This window comes from Lissotriton vulgaris, chromosome 6 (genome assembly GCF_964263255.1).
Source record: "Lissotriton vulgaris chromosome 6, aLisVul1.2, whole genome shotgun sequence".
Taxonomy (NCBI): domain Eukaryota; kingdom Metazoa; phylum Chordata; class Amphibia; order Caudata; family Salamandridae; genus Lissotriton; species Lissotriton vulgaris.
In genome coordinates, this window is record NC_141694.1 from 210262739 (window position 1) to 210283843 (window position 21105).

The 21105-nt window shown below is 49.5% G+C and overlaps 1 protein-coding gene across 2 annotated transcripts in view; it reads left to right on the forward strand.

Annotated features, from left to right (window-relative positions):
- CD2AP (CD2 associated protein) overlaps nt 1-21105 on the forward strand; it is a 630446-nt gene that overhangs the window by 539983 nt on the left and 69358 nt on the right. For both annotated transcript variants that reach the window (XM_086926250.1, XM_086926251.1), the window contains exon 16: nt 9843-9929. In XM_086926250.1, coding sequence (XP_086782376.1) covers nt 9843-9929 — 87 coding nt within the window. The remainder of the gene's footprint in view (nt 1-9842; nt 9930-21105) is intronic.

Genomic DNA, 21105 nt, shown 5'->3' on the forward strand with positions numbered 1-21105 from the left:
CTGGGTTGGAGGGGGACTGGCGACGAGCTGGGTTGGAGGGGGACTGGCGGCGAGCTGGATTGGAGGGGGACTGGCGGCGAGCTGGGTTGGAGGGGACTGGCGGCGAGCTGGGTTGGAGGGGGGGACTGGCGGCGAGCTGGGCTGGAGTGGGGACTGACGGCGAGCTGAGCTGGAGGGGGGACTGACGGCGAGCTGGGCTGGAGGGGGTACTGACGGCGAGCTGGGCTGGAGGGGGGACTGACGGCGAGCTGGGCTGGAGGAGGGACTGACGGCGAGCTGGGCTGGAGGGGGGGACTGACGGCGAGCTGGGCTGGAGGGGGGACTGACGGCGAGCTGGGCTGGAGGGGGGACTGACGGCGAGCTGGGCTGGAGGGGGGACTGACGGCGGGCTGGAGGGGGGACTGACGGCTGGCTGGGCTGGAGGGGGGACTGACGGCGAGCTGGGCTGGAGGGGGGACTGACGGCGAGCTGGGCTGGAGGGGGGACTGACGGCGAGCTGGGCTGGAGGGGGGACTGACGGCAAGCAGGGCTGGAGGGGGGACTGACGGCAAGCAGGGCTGGAGGGGGGACTGACGGCAAGCAGGGCTGGAGGGGGACTGACGGCAACAGGGCTGGAGGGGGACTGACGGCAAGCAGGGCTGGAGAGCCTTTCTTCAGTTTACCAAGTCCTTAGGCTCATCTTGAAGTGCTGATACTGTCCAGACACCATTAGCTTGGAACCACGCAGCCATTTCCACTTTAGTTCTGAGGCTGTATGGTTAATACCGACCGGTGCATCACCTTATTCGTTGAATATTATTTTTCTAGCCCACTTTTGCCACTTCTCGAAGATGCCCAGGGACCATATGATTTTATCCCTTAAACTCTGAGTTTCGCCACTGAAGACCATCAATTCTTTTCTTTGAGTCCTATGGTGTGTTAGGTTGGCGTAGTCTAAGTTTCGACCCCTGTTTACGCTTAAGGGTTATTCAATCCTTGGGTTCAATGCGCAGCGTGCACCGTTCTAAGGATGCATCGAGGTAGCTACGAGCGCGGACGGCGGCGGTTGCACGCCAAAGAGAACGGCGCACGCCGCGCATTGAAATCAAGGATTGATCTTTGAAACCACACGTGACACGGTGATGTCTATTCTCCAATGAGGAATACTGTCAAAAACTTCCAGGAAAACGCCCAGGCCCACTCAATGACGGTAAAGATGGCGACCGTCCTTTGATGCTCTCTATTCACTGTCCTGACGAAGACCCCAACATGAGGCATGAATAACCCTTAAGCATACACGGGGGTCGAAGCGTAGACTACGCCAACCTAACACACCATAGGACTCAAAGAACAGAATTGATTTAAACTATGTGTGATGTAACTTGGGAACTTCTATACTACTTTGATTGTAAAGGCGTTTTTTGACTTTAACGCGATGTTCTTAAAAGTCACGCTACCTTTACCCAGTCCCTCACAACTTTTGCACTTCCCTTCCCTTCCTCACTGAGAGCACTCTAAATGTAATGAATTCACAATTACATTGAAGTAATGTTGTTGAATATGAGACACAATATGTTGAACAAACTACGGAAGTAAATCATTGCATAAATAAATGCAATTTGAAATTTGAATACTGTATATTCCTTCTTTAGAATTATTCAGTTACATTCGGTGAAATTAACTTGTGGTGTTTGACTGTATGGTGTAATACAGAACTTATTTTGTGAACTAATTGATTTATAACTCGGACCTTCTCTTCTTTGTACTGTTTCATGGACCCAGGTTCTAAGGGCCCACCCCTTTAGGACGATTATAATAGGCGTTTCCCGCCTTTTCCACAGGTACCTACGGTTCCTTCTGTTTTAACGCCTGTTGCAATGCCTGCTGTGGCTCCTCTGCCGCCTCTACCAACCTCTTCTCCTCAGATACAAACGTCAGTTTGGATACACACGACGGTGTATGACGACAACGATGATGATGATGAGGATATGGCGGATTGGGATAATTATCAAGTTTAGACACTATCTCCCTCGCCGGTAACACCAGGTGATTCTCCTCCTGTGGATATAGCAAGTTTCCATCAGCTGATGGATAGGGCGGCTCAAAGTTTTAAGTTGCCAAGAGTCCAGAGGGAAGAGGATTGCTTCCTCTATGATTTCAAAAACCAACCATTTAAGCAAGTCCATACTGTGCCTATTATTGACTTTATCTGGGCTGAGGGGGTGAAGTTGATGCAGACCCCAAATTCACTACCGGCACAGATGCCCTGTTTGGAGAAGAAATATAAGGCGCCTATCGGCAGTCCAGCGTGCCTGATTGGACAGCCGAAAACAGATTCGGTGGTTACGCAGGCAGCTCAGCGCCGTTCTCGGAACCCTGCGTCTGTGTCTGCTCCACCAGATTGTGACGGTCGTCGTCTGGATGCTATTTGCTGAACATTTTCAACGATGGCCTCCACTACAGTGAGAGCGGCCAATGCTTTGGCTATTTTGGGGCGGTACGACCGCCAGATGTGGGCAGACATGACGGTTTTGGTGGCTTTTGTTCCAGATGCTTCAAAGGCGGAAGCTTTGCAACTTCTCCAAGAAGGTGAGAGAACATCGGAGGAGATTATTGACTGTGCCATCGATATTGCCTGTACGGGTTTCCGACAGCTCGCTGGAGTGGCTGTTCTACGCAGGCAGGGCTGGTTACGTTCCACATCCTTTCGGCAAGAGGTGCAGGCGAAAATACTGGATATGCCGTATGATGGAGAGTCACTTTTTGGGCTCATGTCGATGAGGCATTACAGTCTATCAAAAAAGATACCGACACTGCCCGCTATTTAGGAAATTTACAATTTCGGAAGCAGCCCTTTCGTGGTGCACGTGGACACGGCACCTCGTCAAATTTTCAAGGAGGAAGCAACCAATATCGTTCCTACAACCAAGGCAACCAACGCTACTCCAATAACCAGCAACAGTCTTCCCGTCAGCAGTCTTCTAAGACCTATATGGGAAAATCTTCCTACAGAGGATCTACTCCCAAGAGACAATGACTTGCCTTTGCCCCAAAGAGTTGGAGGTCGAATCTCCCTGTTTTGTTCTCAATGGTCCTCCATCACTTCGGACCGTTGGGTTTTGGACATTGTAGAGAAGGGCCATGCTTTAGAGTTCATCAAACTTCCTCCTCCTACTCCACCTTCCGGCCCACCTCCAGCCCACATCCATGAACTTTTCCATCAAATTCGCCTTATGATACAGAAGGGGGCAGTCGAGGAGGTGCCCAAGTCTCAAAGGGGGAAGGGATTTTATTCCCATTTTTTCCTTATCAAGAAGAACGGAGATTGGCGACAGATATTGGACTTGAGATACTTGTTGAGTCCTCGCAAGTGCCAGTCCTTCCGTATGCTAACGCTGTTGGAGATCTTACGCTTGCTCTTAAATGGAGATTTCATGGCAACCATCGACCTCCAAGACGCCTACTTCCATGTCCCTATTATTCCGCGACATCAGAAGTACTTGCGATTCCGCATGGGAAGGAAGGACTTCCAGTTCAAAGTGCTGCCTTTCGGCCTACGCTCCGCCCCTCACGTCTTTACAAATGTGTTAGCTCCTGTGGTCGCTTATCTGCATCTCCAGGGTGTCCAAAACTTTCCATACCTGGACGACTGTCTCCTAAAATCAGTCTCGCACGCAGTTGCTTCAGGACACACCCCTTTGTCAGGAGGTCTTTCGCTCCCTCAGACTTTCCATCAACACCGAAAAGTCCCAGTTACATCCAGCTCTCTGCAAGAATTTTCTAGGGGCCACGTTGGATACAACTCTTGCAAAAGCTTTTGTGTCTCAGGAGCGTCAGCAAATGATACTTCAATTGGTGTCTCTTCTACGGAAAAAACAGTCCGTTTCAGTCTGACTATTAAAGTCATTTCTAGGGATGGCATCATCGTGCATTGCACTGATCCCAAATTGCAGACTACGTACACGCCCAATTCAAGAAGAACTGGATGAACAATGGCGTCAGTACACTGGTTCCGTCAACAACATGGTCTGTGTCACAGCTCGCATGAGGGCGGCTCTCAAATGGTGGGCGCAGCAATCCAATCTGTCGGCAGGGACTTCGTTCCTCTCCATCACTCCGGAACTAACTCTAACGACAGACGCCTCGTTGGAATGATAGGGGGCACATCTTCAAGGTCTGTCCATAAAGGGCAAGTGGACTCTGCCTTAGAGAGCCTGGCACATCAACAGGCTGGAGTTGATGGCCATTTTTTTCTAGCGCTCAAGTCATTCCATCCTGTGATTCAAGGAGAATCAGTCCTTATTCAACCGGACAACACAACCAGCATGCATTATATAAACAAGCTGGGCGGAACAAAGTCTCCACTCTTGTCTCAACTGGCGCAATCGATCTGGGACTGGGCTCTGAGTCACCACATCACTCTCACCGCAGTTCATCTTCCAGGTGTCTCAAACATTCTAGCGGATTCCCTCAGCAGGTCCACGTCATCGACCCACGAATGGGAGTTACATCAACCAACACTAGAGTTGATTTTTCAGCGATGGGGTCGTCCGTCGATGGATCTCTTTGCCACACCAGAGAACCGGAAATGCCCATCTTACGCAAGCTGGCATCCCCACCGAGGGTCACAGGGCAATGCCCTTTTGATCAATTGGTGCAATCTTTTTGCTTACGCTTTTCCTCCGATCCCTCTGGTGCCTCGAGTATTGTGGAAGATGCGGAGGCAGCCTTGCCACATTCTTCTGATCGCTCCAAGATGGCCTCGACAGGCATGGTTCTCGGAGCTGCTCCTTCTATCCAAGTGCGAGTCCATCCTTCATCCTCGGATGGACCTCCTCATGATGGACAAGGGTCAGATTTGCCATCCGGACCCCTCCTCTCTGAGTTTGTCAGCCTGGAACCTGAGCACCTTGAATTTGCCCATTTAACCATTCCGCCAGACTGCAGAGACATTCTCGCTCAGGCCAGAGCACCGTCTACTGTTAAAACCTACAAGCTTAAATGGAGAAGGTTCTTCCATTGGTGCGCAGCTGCTGGTGTCCATCCCATTCGTTCCATGCCTGCACAACTCCTCCCGTTCTTTCTGCAACTGGCTCAATCCAGACTGTCTCATTCAATTTTGAAGGTTTTTCTGGCGATAATTTCCCGCTTCCGCCAGGATGGCTCCTCTTCACTTTGTTCTTCTGGGCTAATACGTCAATTTTTCAAAGGATTGTTCCGAAAATTTCCACCCGTTCGGCGCCCTCCTCCTTCTTGGCGCCTTAACATAGTATTCGCACAACTAATGAAGGCACCATTCGAACCTATACACAAGGCAGACTTGAAGTTTCTTACTTGGAAGGTTGCTCTTCTCCTTGCGTTGACATCTTCACGTCGCGTAAGTGATATTCATGCCTTCACTATATATCCTCCTTTTCTTCAATTTCAGCCGGACTGTGTAGTGCTTCGTACTAATTCCACCTTCCTGCCTAAGGTGCCTTCGGATTTCCACATCAACGAACCGGTTTTCCTAAAGACTTTCTTTGCTAACCCACGGTCTCCAGCGGAGCTGCGCTTGCACTCCTTGGACATTAAAAGGTGCTTAAAATTTTACATCAGCAGAACAGCTCCTTTTCGTAAAGCTGACCAACTGTTCATAGCTTATGGACGCTTCCATAAAGGGCGTCCAGTTACCAAACCTACTATTGCTTGTTGGGTTTCCTCGGCCATCGCTTTCTGCCATCAAATGGCAGGCAAGCCTCTACAGTCTTCAGTGAGGGCCCATTCGACCAGGGCGATGTCTTCAACTGCCCTGTTCGCCGGTGTGCCGCTGCATCAGATCTGCAGAGCAGCCACGTGGTCCAGCAGGCACACGTTTACAAAACACTACTGCCTGGGTGCCATCAATGAAGCAGATACTGCAGTGGGACAGCCTGTGCTTCGCAATCTTTTTCAATAAGGTGAGCCTCTGTCTTCCCTCCTACTTTATGGTTTACCATGTTACTGTATGACTTGAATGACTATATATATATATATATATATATATATATATATATATATATATATATATACACATACTTTGGTCTTATAAGTCGGTTCATTATTACTGCTTTCTATTCTATATTCAAGCATGTGACTCTATGAAAGACACCCTAATACTGGAGAAGAACAATTGTTACTTACCTGTAAACAGGTGGTTCTCCAGTATTGGTGTCTTTCATATGCGACCCGCCCACCTCCCCTCAGAGGCTCTCTTCTCCTCATAGACTCTGTGGTCACTCTTGTGCTGCGAAAATCTGAGGTACTATGAAAGACACCAATACTGGATAACCAACTCTTTACAGGTAAGTAACAATTGTTCTTAATCTGCGTTGTTTGTTGGTTGAGGCTCATAATGGCAACAACCTGAGGAGTAACACAAAGCTATTTGTGTCATAAGTTGTGGAGTAAAGTTCAATCGCAAACTTTTGGTTTCTACATTTTTTAGGTCTGGCCTAGACCGCCTCATGTTTGGAAACACTCCTAATGAAAATAGTCTTAAATTATGCTGCAGGGGCTTTCGGTCAGCCTTCGACATCCATTGGGCTGTTCAAGAGTCAGTCACATTGTGTTTCCTGCCACGACAGCTTAGGGTCAGGCCACTTCATTGATTAATTCTCTTCATTGGGAAAGACTGTTTTTGCTGTTCACTTTCCTTCCACCTAGAACAAACCAGCACAAGTCATACAAGCAAAATAGGGCTTTTGAGCAGACTCCACTTAGTATTTCTTGCTTTTCCCATTAACCCCATCTTTCCCTAATTGAGCCCCTGCTGGCACTACTGCTACCCTTGGCTGATGTACTCCATTCCTGGCCCAAATGTGTATTAAGATCTCCGTACTTGCCAGCTTTTTCGCGCCTATCCTGCCCCAAAGTGCAGCTCTGGGTGCTTATCGCCAGGCAGAAACTAGATTGTGCTGTACTCCTTTCACCTGCTCATCAGGCACATTACAGATCCTCCATTTGCTTTGCACAGCTTTATATTAAGGACATTGAAGGAGCACCACAGCAGCTTCACAGTCCGTGTGTCCTGCATCCATTATTGGGGCAGATGTGCTGTCAACGGTAGAGGGGACTCCTCAACCTCAGCTCGGGTTTCAGACACAGTCTGCAAACATATTGAGATGCTTTACAGGAAAAGTTTCTTCTTCAACACCACCTCAACCCGCTCCCCTTCACCAGAGCATAAAACAAGCTGTAGCAAAGCCAATCGGTCTGGCGTTGGCCGCCAGCCAGATGGCTTTCACAGTTGGTTTTTTTTTTTCGGTCATGCTTTTTGCAAAACGTTTGTGTTGGAAAAACTGCCATGCCATCCTCAATCTAAAAAAATAGTATTTTGTTGGTTTCGAAATAGCACACATTGCTATAGTAGTCACTGGCAATGAAGGAAACAACTTTGTGTGTGGCTTTGCTCCTTGTAAAAGGGCTGCATGCTATAATTGGCTGTGAAGTCAGCCAGACTGAAGTGGGCTGACCTATTGTCTCGTGGTGCATGCTGATGTAGGTGCAAGAAAAACTTGAATGACACAACATACTAGTGGATGAAGTTGAGCTGAAAAACACATAGAAGCAACTGTTATAAACATAATGTGAGAAAAATCAAAAGGTCTTGGCTAGAACCAGACCCATGGAAGCCTAAAAAAGCCAATTGATATGACATTGGCTCCCAGCTTCTCCTATTTTGTAATGCTTTTTTTGTAATGTTTTTGCAATTCTTCATTAAAAATAGAGGGTTGAAAAGATAAATATAGAGGCTTACAAAGACCGATAGGGGTGTATAGATAGATGGTGTTAGGTAGACGGTTGATCGATTTGATTCCGTAGATAGCTAGATGGAGAGGGTTGCATACATAGAGAAGTTTACATAGATAGACAGTTGCGCCTGTAGATAGATATGTATAGGTAGACCGATCAATAGAGTAGCAAAGGTAGTTAGATTTACAATGATAAATTGGCAAAGAGATAGATAGGCAAATTGACTGATAGCACAGGAAATCTGAATACATGACATGGCTTCAATTAGAAATATAGTAGTTGAATGTCTGTATGTGCAGGACATACGATGAAAACAAATGAGAAAGCCATATAAGCTGAACATGCAGACTGAATTGGTTTACAAGTATAACTGTAGCCCTCCATTAAAATGTTTACCAATATACCAGCATGACATACAGAAGTGCAGTTGTAAATGCACTTTATTTTGTTCTCATTAAAAAGAGGATATTTTTAGAAAGAACAGTTTCAAATGGACACTGTCTTTGTATGCTATGAAACCGCAGTAGTCAGGTAAGCAATGGCCACTCCAGAGGTATTTACAACAGCATTAGCAGGAGACAGGTACTCAAAGTTGAAATGTGCCCCCTGCTCCAAATGAAAACAAGTGGCAGAAAGCATATGCTATTACATCTGGCTGTAAACTCAAAGGCAACACTAAAGTACGAATACCGTAAAAATAGAAGTACTGACACTTAATTGAACTGACTCGTGTGTGGATGTGCTCCTTGAGAAAGAGCAACATGTAGTCACTTAATGTAAAGTTACCTAGTGGGTGAAGTAGGCTGACCCACTGGGCCATGCTGTGTACTCTGTTGGGCTGAAGCAAAATGTGAGTAACGGAGCAGACCAATGAATAGAGCTAGTGGAAAGCCTTCATATGCTCAAAAAAAGCCCCCCAGATATAAATACCAGTCTTTCGTTTCCTTGAGCCTTTAGCTGAATACAAACTAAATTCTAAATTATATATATTCTACTTTCTGGCTCGACACCCTTCAAAAGCGGGGACCTCAGGCTGATGCCAAAGGGCAGCCACACACAAACGAGCAACGACCATAGCCATAAACAGTAGATAGAGATGTTTATGCATAGGATTCCCAATTTCTAAATCTCTACCGATTCCTAATAAGATCGTAGCTGCAGTAACTTTAATAGGGATCCCAGTGATCTCTGACAAAAACTTTTCAATATCATTAATATAAAAACATTTTTTTACTACAAGAGAAAAACACATCTAAACAATCCGCATTATCACTCCCACAACGAAAACATTTACCATCCTGACTCCCACCCCATTTCAACATCTTTGCAGGCGTATAATATAAATTAACAAAATGTTTTAAAAAATTGAGTCTTGGGAGAATTCTAAGGTAAGGAATATGAGGCTAGACTATGTCTCTACCAGATAAGGAGCTAGGACAATTGATGGACCACTGGACATCGGCAAGTACTATAAGTGAAAGAATCCCTTTCTGTGTGTTTTTCCATCTGTCCTACAAGGATAGTGGAAATATAAATATCAGTTTTTTTCAGAGAATCGGCACAGTACGATATGTAAAATAGTTGTTCAACCGTCCCTTTAGTTTGTTTTTGATGGACATAAGTGGGAGATTCAAGTTTGCAGCAATTCGAATGCAAAATGGACATTTTATGGCAGTTATTTTAAAACGTGTACTGGGAGAAAACAAACTACGTATACAGACCAGCCTCGTTTAAAAATGAAAAGGGAATTAAAAAACTGTTCATGAATTGTCAACCTCAACATATTACTCCTTGTAACAGTCTTGGTGCTAATAAAAATGTGTTGCAGTAGATCCGAACATTATGAAAGTACAATAGGCTCACGCCAAGCAAGGACAAAATCATTTCTGTGTTACAGACACGCAAACTTGTGAATCTAGTCCATTCATAAAGAAAAAAAACAAATAATTAACAGAGGATCAAAATATTGCAAATGTAAAGTAAAACAGTCGGCCACAATAACATGCAGGTTTTCCAGGAGCAGCATGGAAAAATTATACTGTTTTGTTTGCATAATTTTCCTTGCAAATAACAGACTTTTCCATATTTAGCCTGTTACAGATCTAAAGGATGTTTCAGAGGTGCCTAAAGAGGATGACAATGAAAGTGCCAAACCAAAGCCATCATATGTTAGAAAGGTAAGGTGTCAAGTTTATGAATAATTCAAAAATGTATCTCATCAGCAAGTTATGAATCCGTATCAAAGATTTGTCATGCCCTTTTTTTTGGAGGGTGGGGAAACATTTGTATTGATTTCATCAAACAGTTCCCAATGGCATGAATTTTGTTACACTCTGTGTAAATCTTACTTTGATACCATTTTTTTCTCCATACTTTAATGGTGACTGCTTAGTGCTGTTAAGTAGGTTCAATCCAGAATATGTACAAAACATAATTTTTTGATGGACACTTCTTGCCACAGATTCCTGGTTTTATAAATGTCTGAGTTGCAGGCTTGATCCAGAATACATTTACTCTTCGAAATAGCTGTCCAGATCTGCCATGTGTCCCACATAAAACCATTAAGCGTTTCTGCCTGTCCAGAATGTAATAAATGTAGTCTTTTTGATTGGGTCTCCTAAGCTTAATTTGCGGGATTGGATGGCATCCATCAATCTCCAGAATGCCTATTTTAATGTGCAAAGTGTACCTGATGACAGGTGTTATCTTTGATTCATAGTGCTGTCAAATCATAGTTCTGCCCCGCGACTACTCAGCGAGCCTTCACCAACGTGCTAGCTGTGGTAGTGGCTGCTCCCAGAAAACCATCTATTTCCATATTTACATTATTTGCTGGTTGCTACAGGGACTTTTGCACTCGTGTAAAACCATCTGGAGTACCCACTGACTCTGTTGCATCACTTGGGCTTCTTTATCAACTAGCAGCCGATGTTCTGCTTTGGGGTGATGTACACCACAGCCTACATGAGATCTTTTCAGCCTCCTCAGGGAATCACAGATATTTGGGGTAACATTCTGATTTTACAAGGTTCTATTGCAGTGGTTCTCAAACTTTTTTGACCTGTGGCTCCCTTGACCTAATTGACAGTTGGCCGTGGCTCCCCACCATTTTTTTACCCACGCACCCGGGTGCCGCGGCACACCCTTTGGGAACCCTGGTCTACATGAAAAATCAAGCCTAGACGTGATGTAGGATTCAGAGAGTAGCTATCACTATCATAAAACTTTATTTGCAATCACAAAGATCTTATAAAGTACATCTCAATGTATACAACACCATCATAGAGTAGTATAAAGCAGTCCCACTAAAAGTAACCAGGCTAGAGAAAGGCTCAAGGAGCTCTGTGGCGTTACAAGAAGTTTACGTGGGGTGCGCTCGGATCATGGGCATCTGCAGAAATGTTTTTTGGGGGGGGGGGGAGGGGGGGCACATTTACTTTTTCAACTTCATCACCATCCCCCTTGCAACCTTTTCCCCTCTGCCTTGCACCCTTCTCCCCCATGCAGCATAATAAAGAATTAGGTGTGGGAGCCCAAGCCCGCCATGCACCCAGTGGAGTTTCACTGCTTCAAATTTCTCTACTATGCTGTCTGCCCAGACCAGCACCCCATCAGTCTGTCCTATGAGTGAAATATCTTGGGGAGGGGAGATGGGCTATAAAAGGCACATTGAATTCTTCAGTATATACAAACATTGTGGCAGAAAGGTAGTGCTAGAAATGTGGTTTGTGGTTGGCTTTGGTATGCACCTAAGCCATGGCAGACTTATGGGCTGTACACATTATGCAGGTCCTGAAATGATATTCGCTATTCCATGAATGCAAGGTAAAAATACATAAATCATCAGGCCATTCTAGTCAGGTCCTGGCATGGTGAGGAAAACCTACATCACATTACAGCAGGTAATGAATAAACCACTTGAATCATCGCGTCACCATAAAACAACCCGGGTCACAGCGCTCTTGCGATTCTATCGGACCCGTTATGGTAGCTAAAACAGCATGTAGAGTGCAGTGCCTCTTGGTGCCTCCTACATTAATGTAATAATCACTGCTCTCCCACCGGTATGCTACTGGTACACATGCCCCCTATTACAATGACTGCGGTAGGTTAGGCAAGGGGATAATGTCGAGCAGGGCCTCCGTGGAGGATTCCTTCCCACCAGGCTAACTGAGGCTAAGACAACAAAGGCCCCCTCAGGTATGTGCCCACACTGACAGGGCACTCACCGTCGAGGCAGTGGAGCGACCTCACTGTGTCCCATGTGTCAGAATTGCGGTAACCGCTGCGGCCCCCACTCAGCCTCTCGCTCGGTGTACAGGGCAGAATGCTGGTAGAGTACAGATCCTTCCTTAGCCCTCTGGTATGAGCCCGGCGCTCCATGACCTCCTGGCAGAGGGGTTCTCGCCAGAGGGTTCCTCGCTGTGCAGTCTTAACGCCCAGGAGCATGCAGTGGCTGTTCCCACTCGGCAAGTGACTTTGTTGCCAGTGGTCACGCTTCCCCGTTCTAGGGGGATGGGCTCCCGTTCTCCATTTGTCTGCTCTAAGCACCGGGGACAGTGCTCCCCACACGCTGTTTTTAGGGCATATAAGGCATGACACATGCGCCGCTTCAGGAAGTCAAGAACTGGTGCTCCAGGGCCTGATTCGAGAGTCCTGCGGCTGTTCCCTGGGTGCGAGTCAGACAACGTTGCAGATGAATTTATATAGCGCAAACTCAGTCACGTTACACAAGGATACATTCATTTATTCTGCTTTGGTAGGCGCTGGGAGATAGTGATTTGCCCAGAATGACACAGGATTCTGAGCCGACGTCGAGGGTCGAATCCGGTTCCCCAGCTCCAAATTTGGCAGCTCGCAGTTAAACTGCATTTTGAGGATAATTATATTTTTTTCCCAAATCCACACCCTGCGCGGCGCCCCTGGCTTCCCTTCACGGCGCACCAGGGTGCCGCGGCGCACACTTTGGGAACCACAGTTCTATTTGAACCATATACCAAGTGATGAATGTACTTCATTTAGTGATGCCTGAGGAGGCAGGTGGCTTCAGCACCCGAAGAGCTTCTTTGCTCACAGGACAAGTTTCCACTCTGTCGTCTCAAAGCTAAGTTGGCTGATGACCCCCTCCATCTTTAAAGTGGGTGTTTCCCCCTGACCTCTGCAGTCGCAGGCCACTGTTCAGCTCTGGAACCCACCTGGAGAGAGGTTAGTGCAAGGTCTTTTGGTCCACCTCAGAACAATACAGGCACATAAATGTGCTAGAGGTGAGGTCAGTCCATCTAGTCCTGAAGGGTTTCTTCCCCTCCTCGAGAAGCACTGTGCAAACTCTTTCTGAAAACACTACCACCATCATATACATCAAGCTACAGCAAGGATGTCGTGTCTTGTGGTAGTGGATTGTACAACAAAGCATTTTCTTGGAGGCAGCCAAGCTGTGGAAGGGTGAAAGATGGGGACTGATTATTCGGTAGGCTGGAGACCCATCAGTAGCAGAGCCTAATGCAAGTGTCCTCGCCTGAGTTTGACACCAGAGATTAAGAATTTTCGAACCTTTCTATGATACCTGAACCCAGGACAAACACTGCACCTCTGATTTCAAGCTCTGACTGTGAAAAGCAGGCAAAATGTCCTCATGCTCTAGCAGACATTGAAGGTCTTCCCTCCTAGCATTGACTTCATAAACAACATACAGAGTAAAGTGTGTCTCTGGAATTTGACCTAAAAAATGCCATTGGTTTGAATGCAAGTAATGTCCGTGAGTGCACCATTCCTTAACAAATCAGCCTCTCCTGAAGGAGGCTAGGAACTCTGCTCCGCCCTCAGTGGTTTTGACTATTCAGCACCTCAGTGCCAGGAGACTCAAGGTGAAGGCACAGAGCCTCAAAGCCAAGGGACTCCTGAGGTCAGTAACTGAAAGAGACACGTTAGTGATAAATTCCTTACCATAGAATATCCCCAGGCGTCAGACTGGATCCGGAAACTTTTGGTTAGCAGTACCCTTGTGCGTCGGTAGGCGTCGTCTACGGTTCCGCGTCCATCGTCGGCGTCGTGGGCGCCAAAGTACTTAGACGCCGCCTCCGCATGCTGACGTCAGTTCTTCTTTTTTCCACGCCAGCCAGCGCAGATCTGGAAAAAGCAGTAAACCTAGTCAATTTTTGACTAACTTTTTGGGATCATTTTTGATCGTTTCTCGAAGTCTTAAGACTCCGATCGGTGCCGTAGGGATGCCTGGTTTCAAGCACTGCGAGGATTGCGACCGCACGATGTCGGTCACGGATCCTCACCACCTGTGCCTAACTTGTCTAGGCGTCGACCACGACGACAATGCCTGCTCCGACTGCCGGGCCCTCTCTTCGAAAGCCAGGCAGGAGCGGTCCCGCAGGTGACTCGAACTCCGGCAGTCGGCCCGCGCCGCGAGAGTTCCCGGTCCCACGGGAGGTCGAGGGACAGGTCGCCAGGATGGAGCCACCACAGCTCCGGGAGTCGGCACCACTCCTCTGGGTCGAAGTCGTTGTCGGGTAAGAAGCACAAGAAGTCGAAGAGGCGTCATCGCTCTTCTGACTCCCCCGACGCTCGCGCGATGCGGCCGAGGGTTCGGGTGACACCTCCCACGCGGCTCCTTCAGAGTCGCGGGCGTCGCGTCCCGCCCCACACCCTCCGGTCCCTTGGCGAGACGCGACACCGGAGGAGATCAAACGCTTCCTCATGGCCATGAAGTCCCTCTCTCCTCCGACGGGCTCCACGGCGCCTTCGGGCCCAGCGGACCAGTTTGGGGCCCCTAGCGGGGCGAAGGCTTCGGCCTCGACGCAGTCAGGTGCTTCGGCCCTGGCGCCGCGGGGCCCCACAGTCCCGACACCGCCGGCACCTTCGGGCCCGGTGCCGCGGGACCCCACTGGACGTTCTTTGGGATCCGGATTGTCACCGGTGGACCTTACGACCCCCCCCGACGTCGGTCCGTCAGGTGTCGCCTCCCGAGGACGGTGCCGCCCCGATGCCTCCTTCGCTCCGGTTTCGACGTTGGAACGGCTCCGCTGGGCGCCACTTTCGACGGCGTTTGGAGATTTTCACCGGCCCTATTGATTGAAAACCCTGAGTATCAGGAGATGGGTGATGAGGAGGATTGGGAGGGGTCTGAGGACCCTCTGACCAAAGAGTGTCAGTCTCAAGAGGACTGGACAGGAGACCTTGGGGAGGCCAGTGGCCTGGACACCTCTCCAGACACTGGTTTGGTTTCCCCTCCTACCATGGCTTCGGAGGAGGGGGCAACCTATTGTGTGGTGTTGAAGAGGCCTGCCAAGGCCTTGGGCCTTGAGCTCCCCGTCGCGGCCGTGAGGACTAACCTCCTCACTGAGGTCCTTAAACCGCAGTCAAGCTTGGCCGAGCCTCTGCTGCCCTTTAATGAGGCCTTGACCGACGTTCTTTTGGGCACTTGGTCCAGGCCCGCTACGGGTTCGCCCATAGATAGGAACGTGGCCAGACGCCACCGCCGGGCCCCGGGCGACCCATGTTTCCTGTCCACCCACCCTACCCCCGAGAGTCGGATAAAGACCTGTCTTGCAGGGCGCAAATCTACCAGATAACTTCTGCTTGTTTCCACAGCATCAAGATTCTTAGGAAAATCCTGCCGTACATCCCGCCCACTCTTCAAAAGACTGTGATGGGAGCCTTAGTTATGTCACGGGTGGATTATTGTAATTCACTCTATCTGGGCACAGGAGAAAAACAACTGACTAAACTGCAGGCCATCCAAAATGCCACAGCCAGAGTCCTCCTGAATCTCCCAAAAAGACATCCAACCTCCAAAGACATTCGTGTACTTCACTGGCTCCCAGTTAGGCGCAGGGTTCAGTTTAAGGCCCTCTGCCTGGTCCATAAGTCCCTGCATGATAATGGCCCGCATTACCTCGCTAAACTCTTCTCCCGATACTCCACCCCCCCCCCACGTATCTTGAGGTCAGCAACCCAGGATCTTGTCTGCCAGACATGAATCAAGAAAGCGCACTGGGGAAGAAAATCCTTCTCCCATCAAGCTTCCAAATTATGGAATTCGATGCCATGCATGCTCCGCTCACTAAAACCAAGAATGAGCTTCAGGAAGCCATTAAAAACATGGCTTTTCTCCCTGCTATAGTCACACCCCCCTGTGCTTCTACACCACAGCGCCAAGACGCCGCGGCATTCGAGCGCTCTACAAACAATTCAGTCAGTCAGTCAGTCAGTCAGTCAGTCAGTCAGTCAGTCAGTCAGTCAGTCAGTCAGTCAGTCAGTCAGTCAGGTCATCCAGGCCTCCAATTCCCAGACCACATTCCCGTCGTCTCCGCCGGACAGGGAATCCAAGAGGTACTAGCAGTCCTTAAAAAAGATCTTCTCCTCCCTTAGTCTGGGACTGCGGTCTTCCAACACTGCATGCCTCTTGGGCCGCTACACCCACTCTCTGTGGGAGACGGTTGCGGAAGTGCTGCCAGAGTGTCCGTTGGAGGTACAGACCAAACTCGGCCAAGCCCTTGTGGAGGGTCAGGATGCAGCCAAATATTCCATCCGGTGTGGACTGGATACCACTGACTCACTAGGTAGAGCGATGGCAACGACGGTGGTGGTTAGACGCCATGCCTGGTTGAGGTCCGCCAACTTTTCGGCAGATGTCCAAAACACTCTGATAGACATGCCGTTTGATGGCCGTCGCCTTTTTGGCTACAAGGCAGACCACACGCTTGAGCTCTTTAAGGACTCCAGGGCTACGGCCAAGTCCTTGGGCCTCTCGGCCAGCGCCAGCAAACGGGTGCCTTTCGCTCCTTTCGTGGCCAAGGACACGTGCCGTCAGCCACTCGCCGCAGACTAACATCCAGCGCGGTGGCGACCGTGGAAATCGCCGTGGAGGCTGTTGGGGACAACGTCGAGGCCAGTCCACACATTCCCCCGCAGCATCCGTCTCTAAACAATCCTAGTCCGTGCTTCTCGACCCATGTGACGCCAGTGGGGGCAGGGTTCGCCATCACCACTCTCACTGGCTCACTGTCACTTCGGACAGGTGGGTGCTGCAGATCGTCCGGAGAGGCTACTCCCTCCCCTTCGAGACGACCCCTCAAGCCATGCCACTGCAAAACCACCGCGTAACGGGGGATCACTTGCGGCTTCTGCAGGAGGAAGTTTCGGCCCTCTTGGGCAAGGGGGCCATCAAGCGCGTTCCTGGGCCAGAAGTAGGACGTGGTTGCTACTCCCACTACTTTCTGGTACCCAAGAAGGGCAAAGGGGGCCTACGCCCTGTCTTGGACCTACGGAACGTCAACGGCTTCCTCCAGAAGGACACGTTCAAGATGCTGACTCTGGCTCAGGCCTTATCTGCCCTGGACCCAGGAGACTGGATGGTAGCGTTGGACTTGCAGGACGCTTCTTTCCACATCCACATCCCCGTCCTGCCGGCCCACCGGCGGTTCACTGTAGGCCACGAGCACTTTCAGTTTACCGTGCTCCCCTTCGGCCTTACCTACGCCCCATGGGTGTTCACGAAGGCGATGGCGGTGGTCGCAGCTCATCTGCACAGGTTAGGGGTTTCAGTCTTCCCCTACCTCGACCACTGGTTGTTGAAGGCGGGCTTGCCCCAGACAGTCGTCAACCACCTCCAGACAACAGCAGACCTCTTGCACCAGCTGGGGTTCTCCATCAATGTGCCGAAGTCGCACCTGTGTCCCTCTCAGAAGCTCCTCTTCATCGGACCGGTTCTCGATGCGGCGCAGTTTCGGGTTTACCCTTCCAAACAGCGGGTTTGGGATATAAAGGCTCTGATTCCCATCTTTCAGCCGTTATCCTGAGTCTCGGTCAGGTTGACGCTGCAGCTTCTGGGACTGATGGCCCCCTGCATCCTTCTGGTGCATCACGCCCGGTGGCGAATGCGGGTTCTGCAGTGGGACCTGAAGTTTCAGTGGGCCCAGCATCAGGGCAACCTGTCTGATCATGTCTTGATCTCGGAGGGCACTGCGAGACAACTGCAGTGGGGGCTCACGGACCGCGACTGGGTCAGTGGCAGATCCCTCTCCCTACCCCACCCGTAGCACGTGGTTGTGACGGACGCATCTCTCCAGGGCTGGGGAGGCCACATGGGAGAGGCGGAGATCAGAGGCCTCTGGTCTCCGGCGGAGTCCCGGCTCCAGATCAACCTTTTGGGGCTGCGGGCGATTCGTCTAGCACTGAAGGCATTCCTCCCCTCTGTCCGGGGGAGTGTAGTGCAGGTGTTCACGGACAACACCACCGCCATGTGGTACTGCAACAAACAAGGCAGGGTGGGGTCGTGGACCCTATGCCAGGAGGCTCTGCGCCTCTGGCAGTGGCTGGAACATCAGGGCGTGACCCTGGTGGTTCAACACCTGGCAGGCTCTCTGATTGCCAGGGCGGGCGAAATCAGCCGTCAGTGCATGACGGATCACGATTGGCGTCTGAACTCGGACGTGGCGCAAGGCCTCTTTCATCAATGGGGAGAGCCTTGGTTAGATCTATTCGCCACAGAAGAGAACACGCAATGTCATCAGTTCTGCGCGTTGGAATTTCCAAGGCGGCACTCGCTCGGAGACGCTTTTAGTCGCGAGTTGAATTGCGGTCTATTGTACGCCTTTCCGCCTATAACACTTCTGCCCAGAGTGCTGAAGATCAGGCGCGACCGGGCCCAGGTTATCCTTGTGGCTCCGGACTGGGCACGAAGATACTGGTATCCCGAGCTACTCAGCATGTCAGTCGATCCCCCGATTCGTCTGCCTCTTCGGAAGGACCTTCTGTCGCAGCAGCAGGGGACGGTCCTGCACCCGAACCTGTCCAGTCTCCGCCTACAAGCTTGGAGATTGAGCGGCGGCAGTTGAGGTCATTTGACTTGCCTCCCGAAGTCTGTGATATCATTCTGGCAGCCAGGCGTCCCTCCACAAAGTCGGTATACGCCTGCAGGTGGAACAGATTTGTGGCATGGTGAACAGCAAAGCCTGTGGACCCTCTCTCTGCACCCCTTTCTGAAGTTCTACTCTTCCTTATTTCCCTTGCCCAGCAGGGCTCTGCTCTGGGCACTCTTAAGGGGTACCTTTCTGCTCTTTCCGCCTTCTTACGGCTTCCTGATCAGCCTTCCTTATTCAAGTCCCCCATTGTAAATAGATTTCTGAAGGGCATCACACACATGTTCCCTCCTGTTCCCTTTGTGATGCCCCAGTGGGACTTGAATCTTGTACTCACTTATCTAATGTGTGCTCCCTTTGAGCCGCTCCATAACTGTCCTCTCCGTCTTCTTACCCTGAAGACTGCTTTCCTGGTTGCCATCACCTCTGCCAGGAGAGTGAGTGAGCTCCAGGCTCTTTCTTCTACGCCACCTTTCCTCTCTGTTCATCCGGACAAGGTGGTGTTGCGGACAAGACCTCCCTTTCTGCCCAAGCTTGTCACGGCCTTCCACATCGGGCAGTCCATTACCTTGCCCACCTTCTTTCTGCCTCCGCATCCCTCGAAAGAGGAAGAGAGGCTCCACCGTCTGGCCCCAAAACTTGCGCTCTTATTACCTAGATCGCACACGCCAGTCCCGGGTGGATGACCAACTCTGTTGGTTACGTGGGCGCGAAGAAGGGAAAGGCGGTACACAAGAGGACCATTTTGCGGTGGATCATCTTGTGTATTCAGGCATGTTACTCCATGGCCAAAAAGGAGCCCCCTGCTTGATTGCGGGCTCATTCCACTCGAGCCACGGCAACAACAACTGCCTTTGGCCAAGGAGTCCCCTTACAGGACATATGCCAGGCAGCTACGTGGGCCTCGCTGCACACTTTCGCAAGACACTACTGCCTGGACAGTCAAGTCCGGAGGTATGGCTTCTTTGGCCGTTCCGTCCTCCAGGACTTTCTGGTGTGATTATTGGTTCGCAGACCCACCACCGGGGTTGGTATTGCTGGGGTATCTATTCTAAGGTAAGGAATCTATCACTAACGTGTCTCTTTCAGATGCACAAGTTACTACTTGTGTAACGATATATCTGTAAGAGACATTAGTTAGTGATAGATTCCTTACCGACTCACCCTTCCTCGAACCGATATCTAGGTTTCAGGGCCCTAGTTTCAGGGCCCTAGTTTAATGGCACCAGTGTTGGTTCTATCATGGCTCTGCGTATCTGGCGCGGAAAAGCTGTGTATCAGAACTGACGTCAGCGCGCATGGGCGGCATCTAAGTACTCAGACGACGTCATTCCGGCGCTAACAACGCCGACGACTGACGCGGAGCCGCAGACGACGCCTACCGACGCGCAGGGGTATTGCTACGCAAAAATTTCCGGATCCAGTCTGACGCTTGGGGATATTCTAAGGTAAGGAATCTATCACTAACTAATGTCTCTTACAGATAGATCGTTACACAAGTAGTAACATGTGCATTAGTCATTTTTCCATTTATTGAACAAATGTATATTGAATTAATGAACAACTGTTGTGCTCATCTCGAAATTACATAAACAGCGCCACATTGTGGCAAACTGTCATATGTGCCGGTGTTGACAATTGCTGGTGTCAAGCATTGGAAATCACTGGCTTAACTTAAAACCTGGATTATGATCCTGTGATAGAACTTGGTGGACCCTTGGTTATTGATGGTAAGGAGGATGGCTTGCTTCCCCACATTACACTTATGGTGCCTTATTCAAAACGCAGGTGGACCTGATACCTCCCAAGAGACGGGCTCGACTAACCACATGGACCACCAATGAAAAGTACTCCATCAGCAGTTGTAGTTCGAAGGGCAGCTGAGGTACTAGATTTACAGATGCCTTCCATTGAGATTAAACCAAATGTTACGATGGGAAGTTTGCATGATGGGACGATATCTAAGCCCTTGCTTACATTTAATGATGCCCTCACAGATATTCTGATGGTTACCTGTTCCTTGCCTACCTATTATCTGGCAGGTGGCCAGACTTCATGGACCATCATTCGGTGATCTTGATTTTCTCACCAAGCACCACACTCCAGAGTCTTATTGTAGAGGCCTCGACTAGTAAGGTGAACACTAACTCCTTCCCTTCCAATCTTCTGGATAAAGAATCCAAACAGATTTTGGCAAACATATGTTTTCCCTTGCCAGCTTGTCACTGCGATCTTTAAAAGCAGACTGTTTCGTTTAACCAATTCTGTAGGAAGCTGGCTATATTTATAGTGCACAAAGACGAGGTACACTGTGTAGAGAATCCAGGCAACCCTTATTGGTTTACAGAGGTGCAAATAAGAAACCGAAATGCCCTCTTTTCCAGTAGTGTTGGCGAGCAGTTTAGGCTTATTCGAGGGAAGTGTTAAGTTTTTCTTGTACTCAGAGAGGCAATAAATGAAGCACACACTCCAGAATAAATCC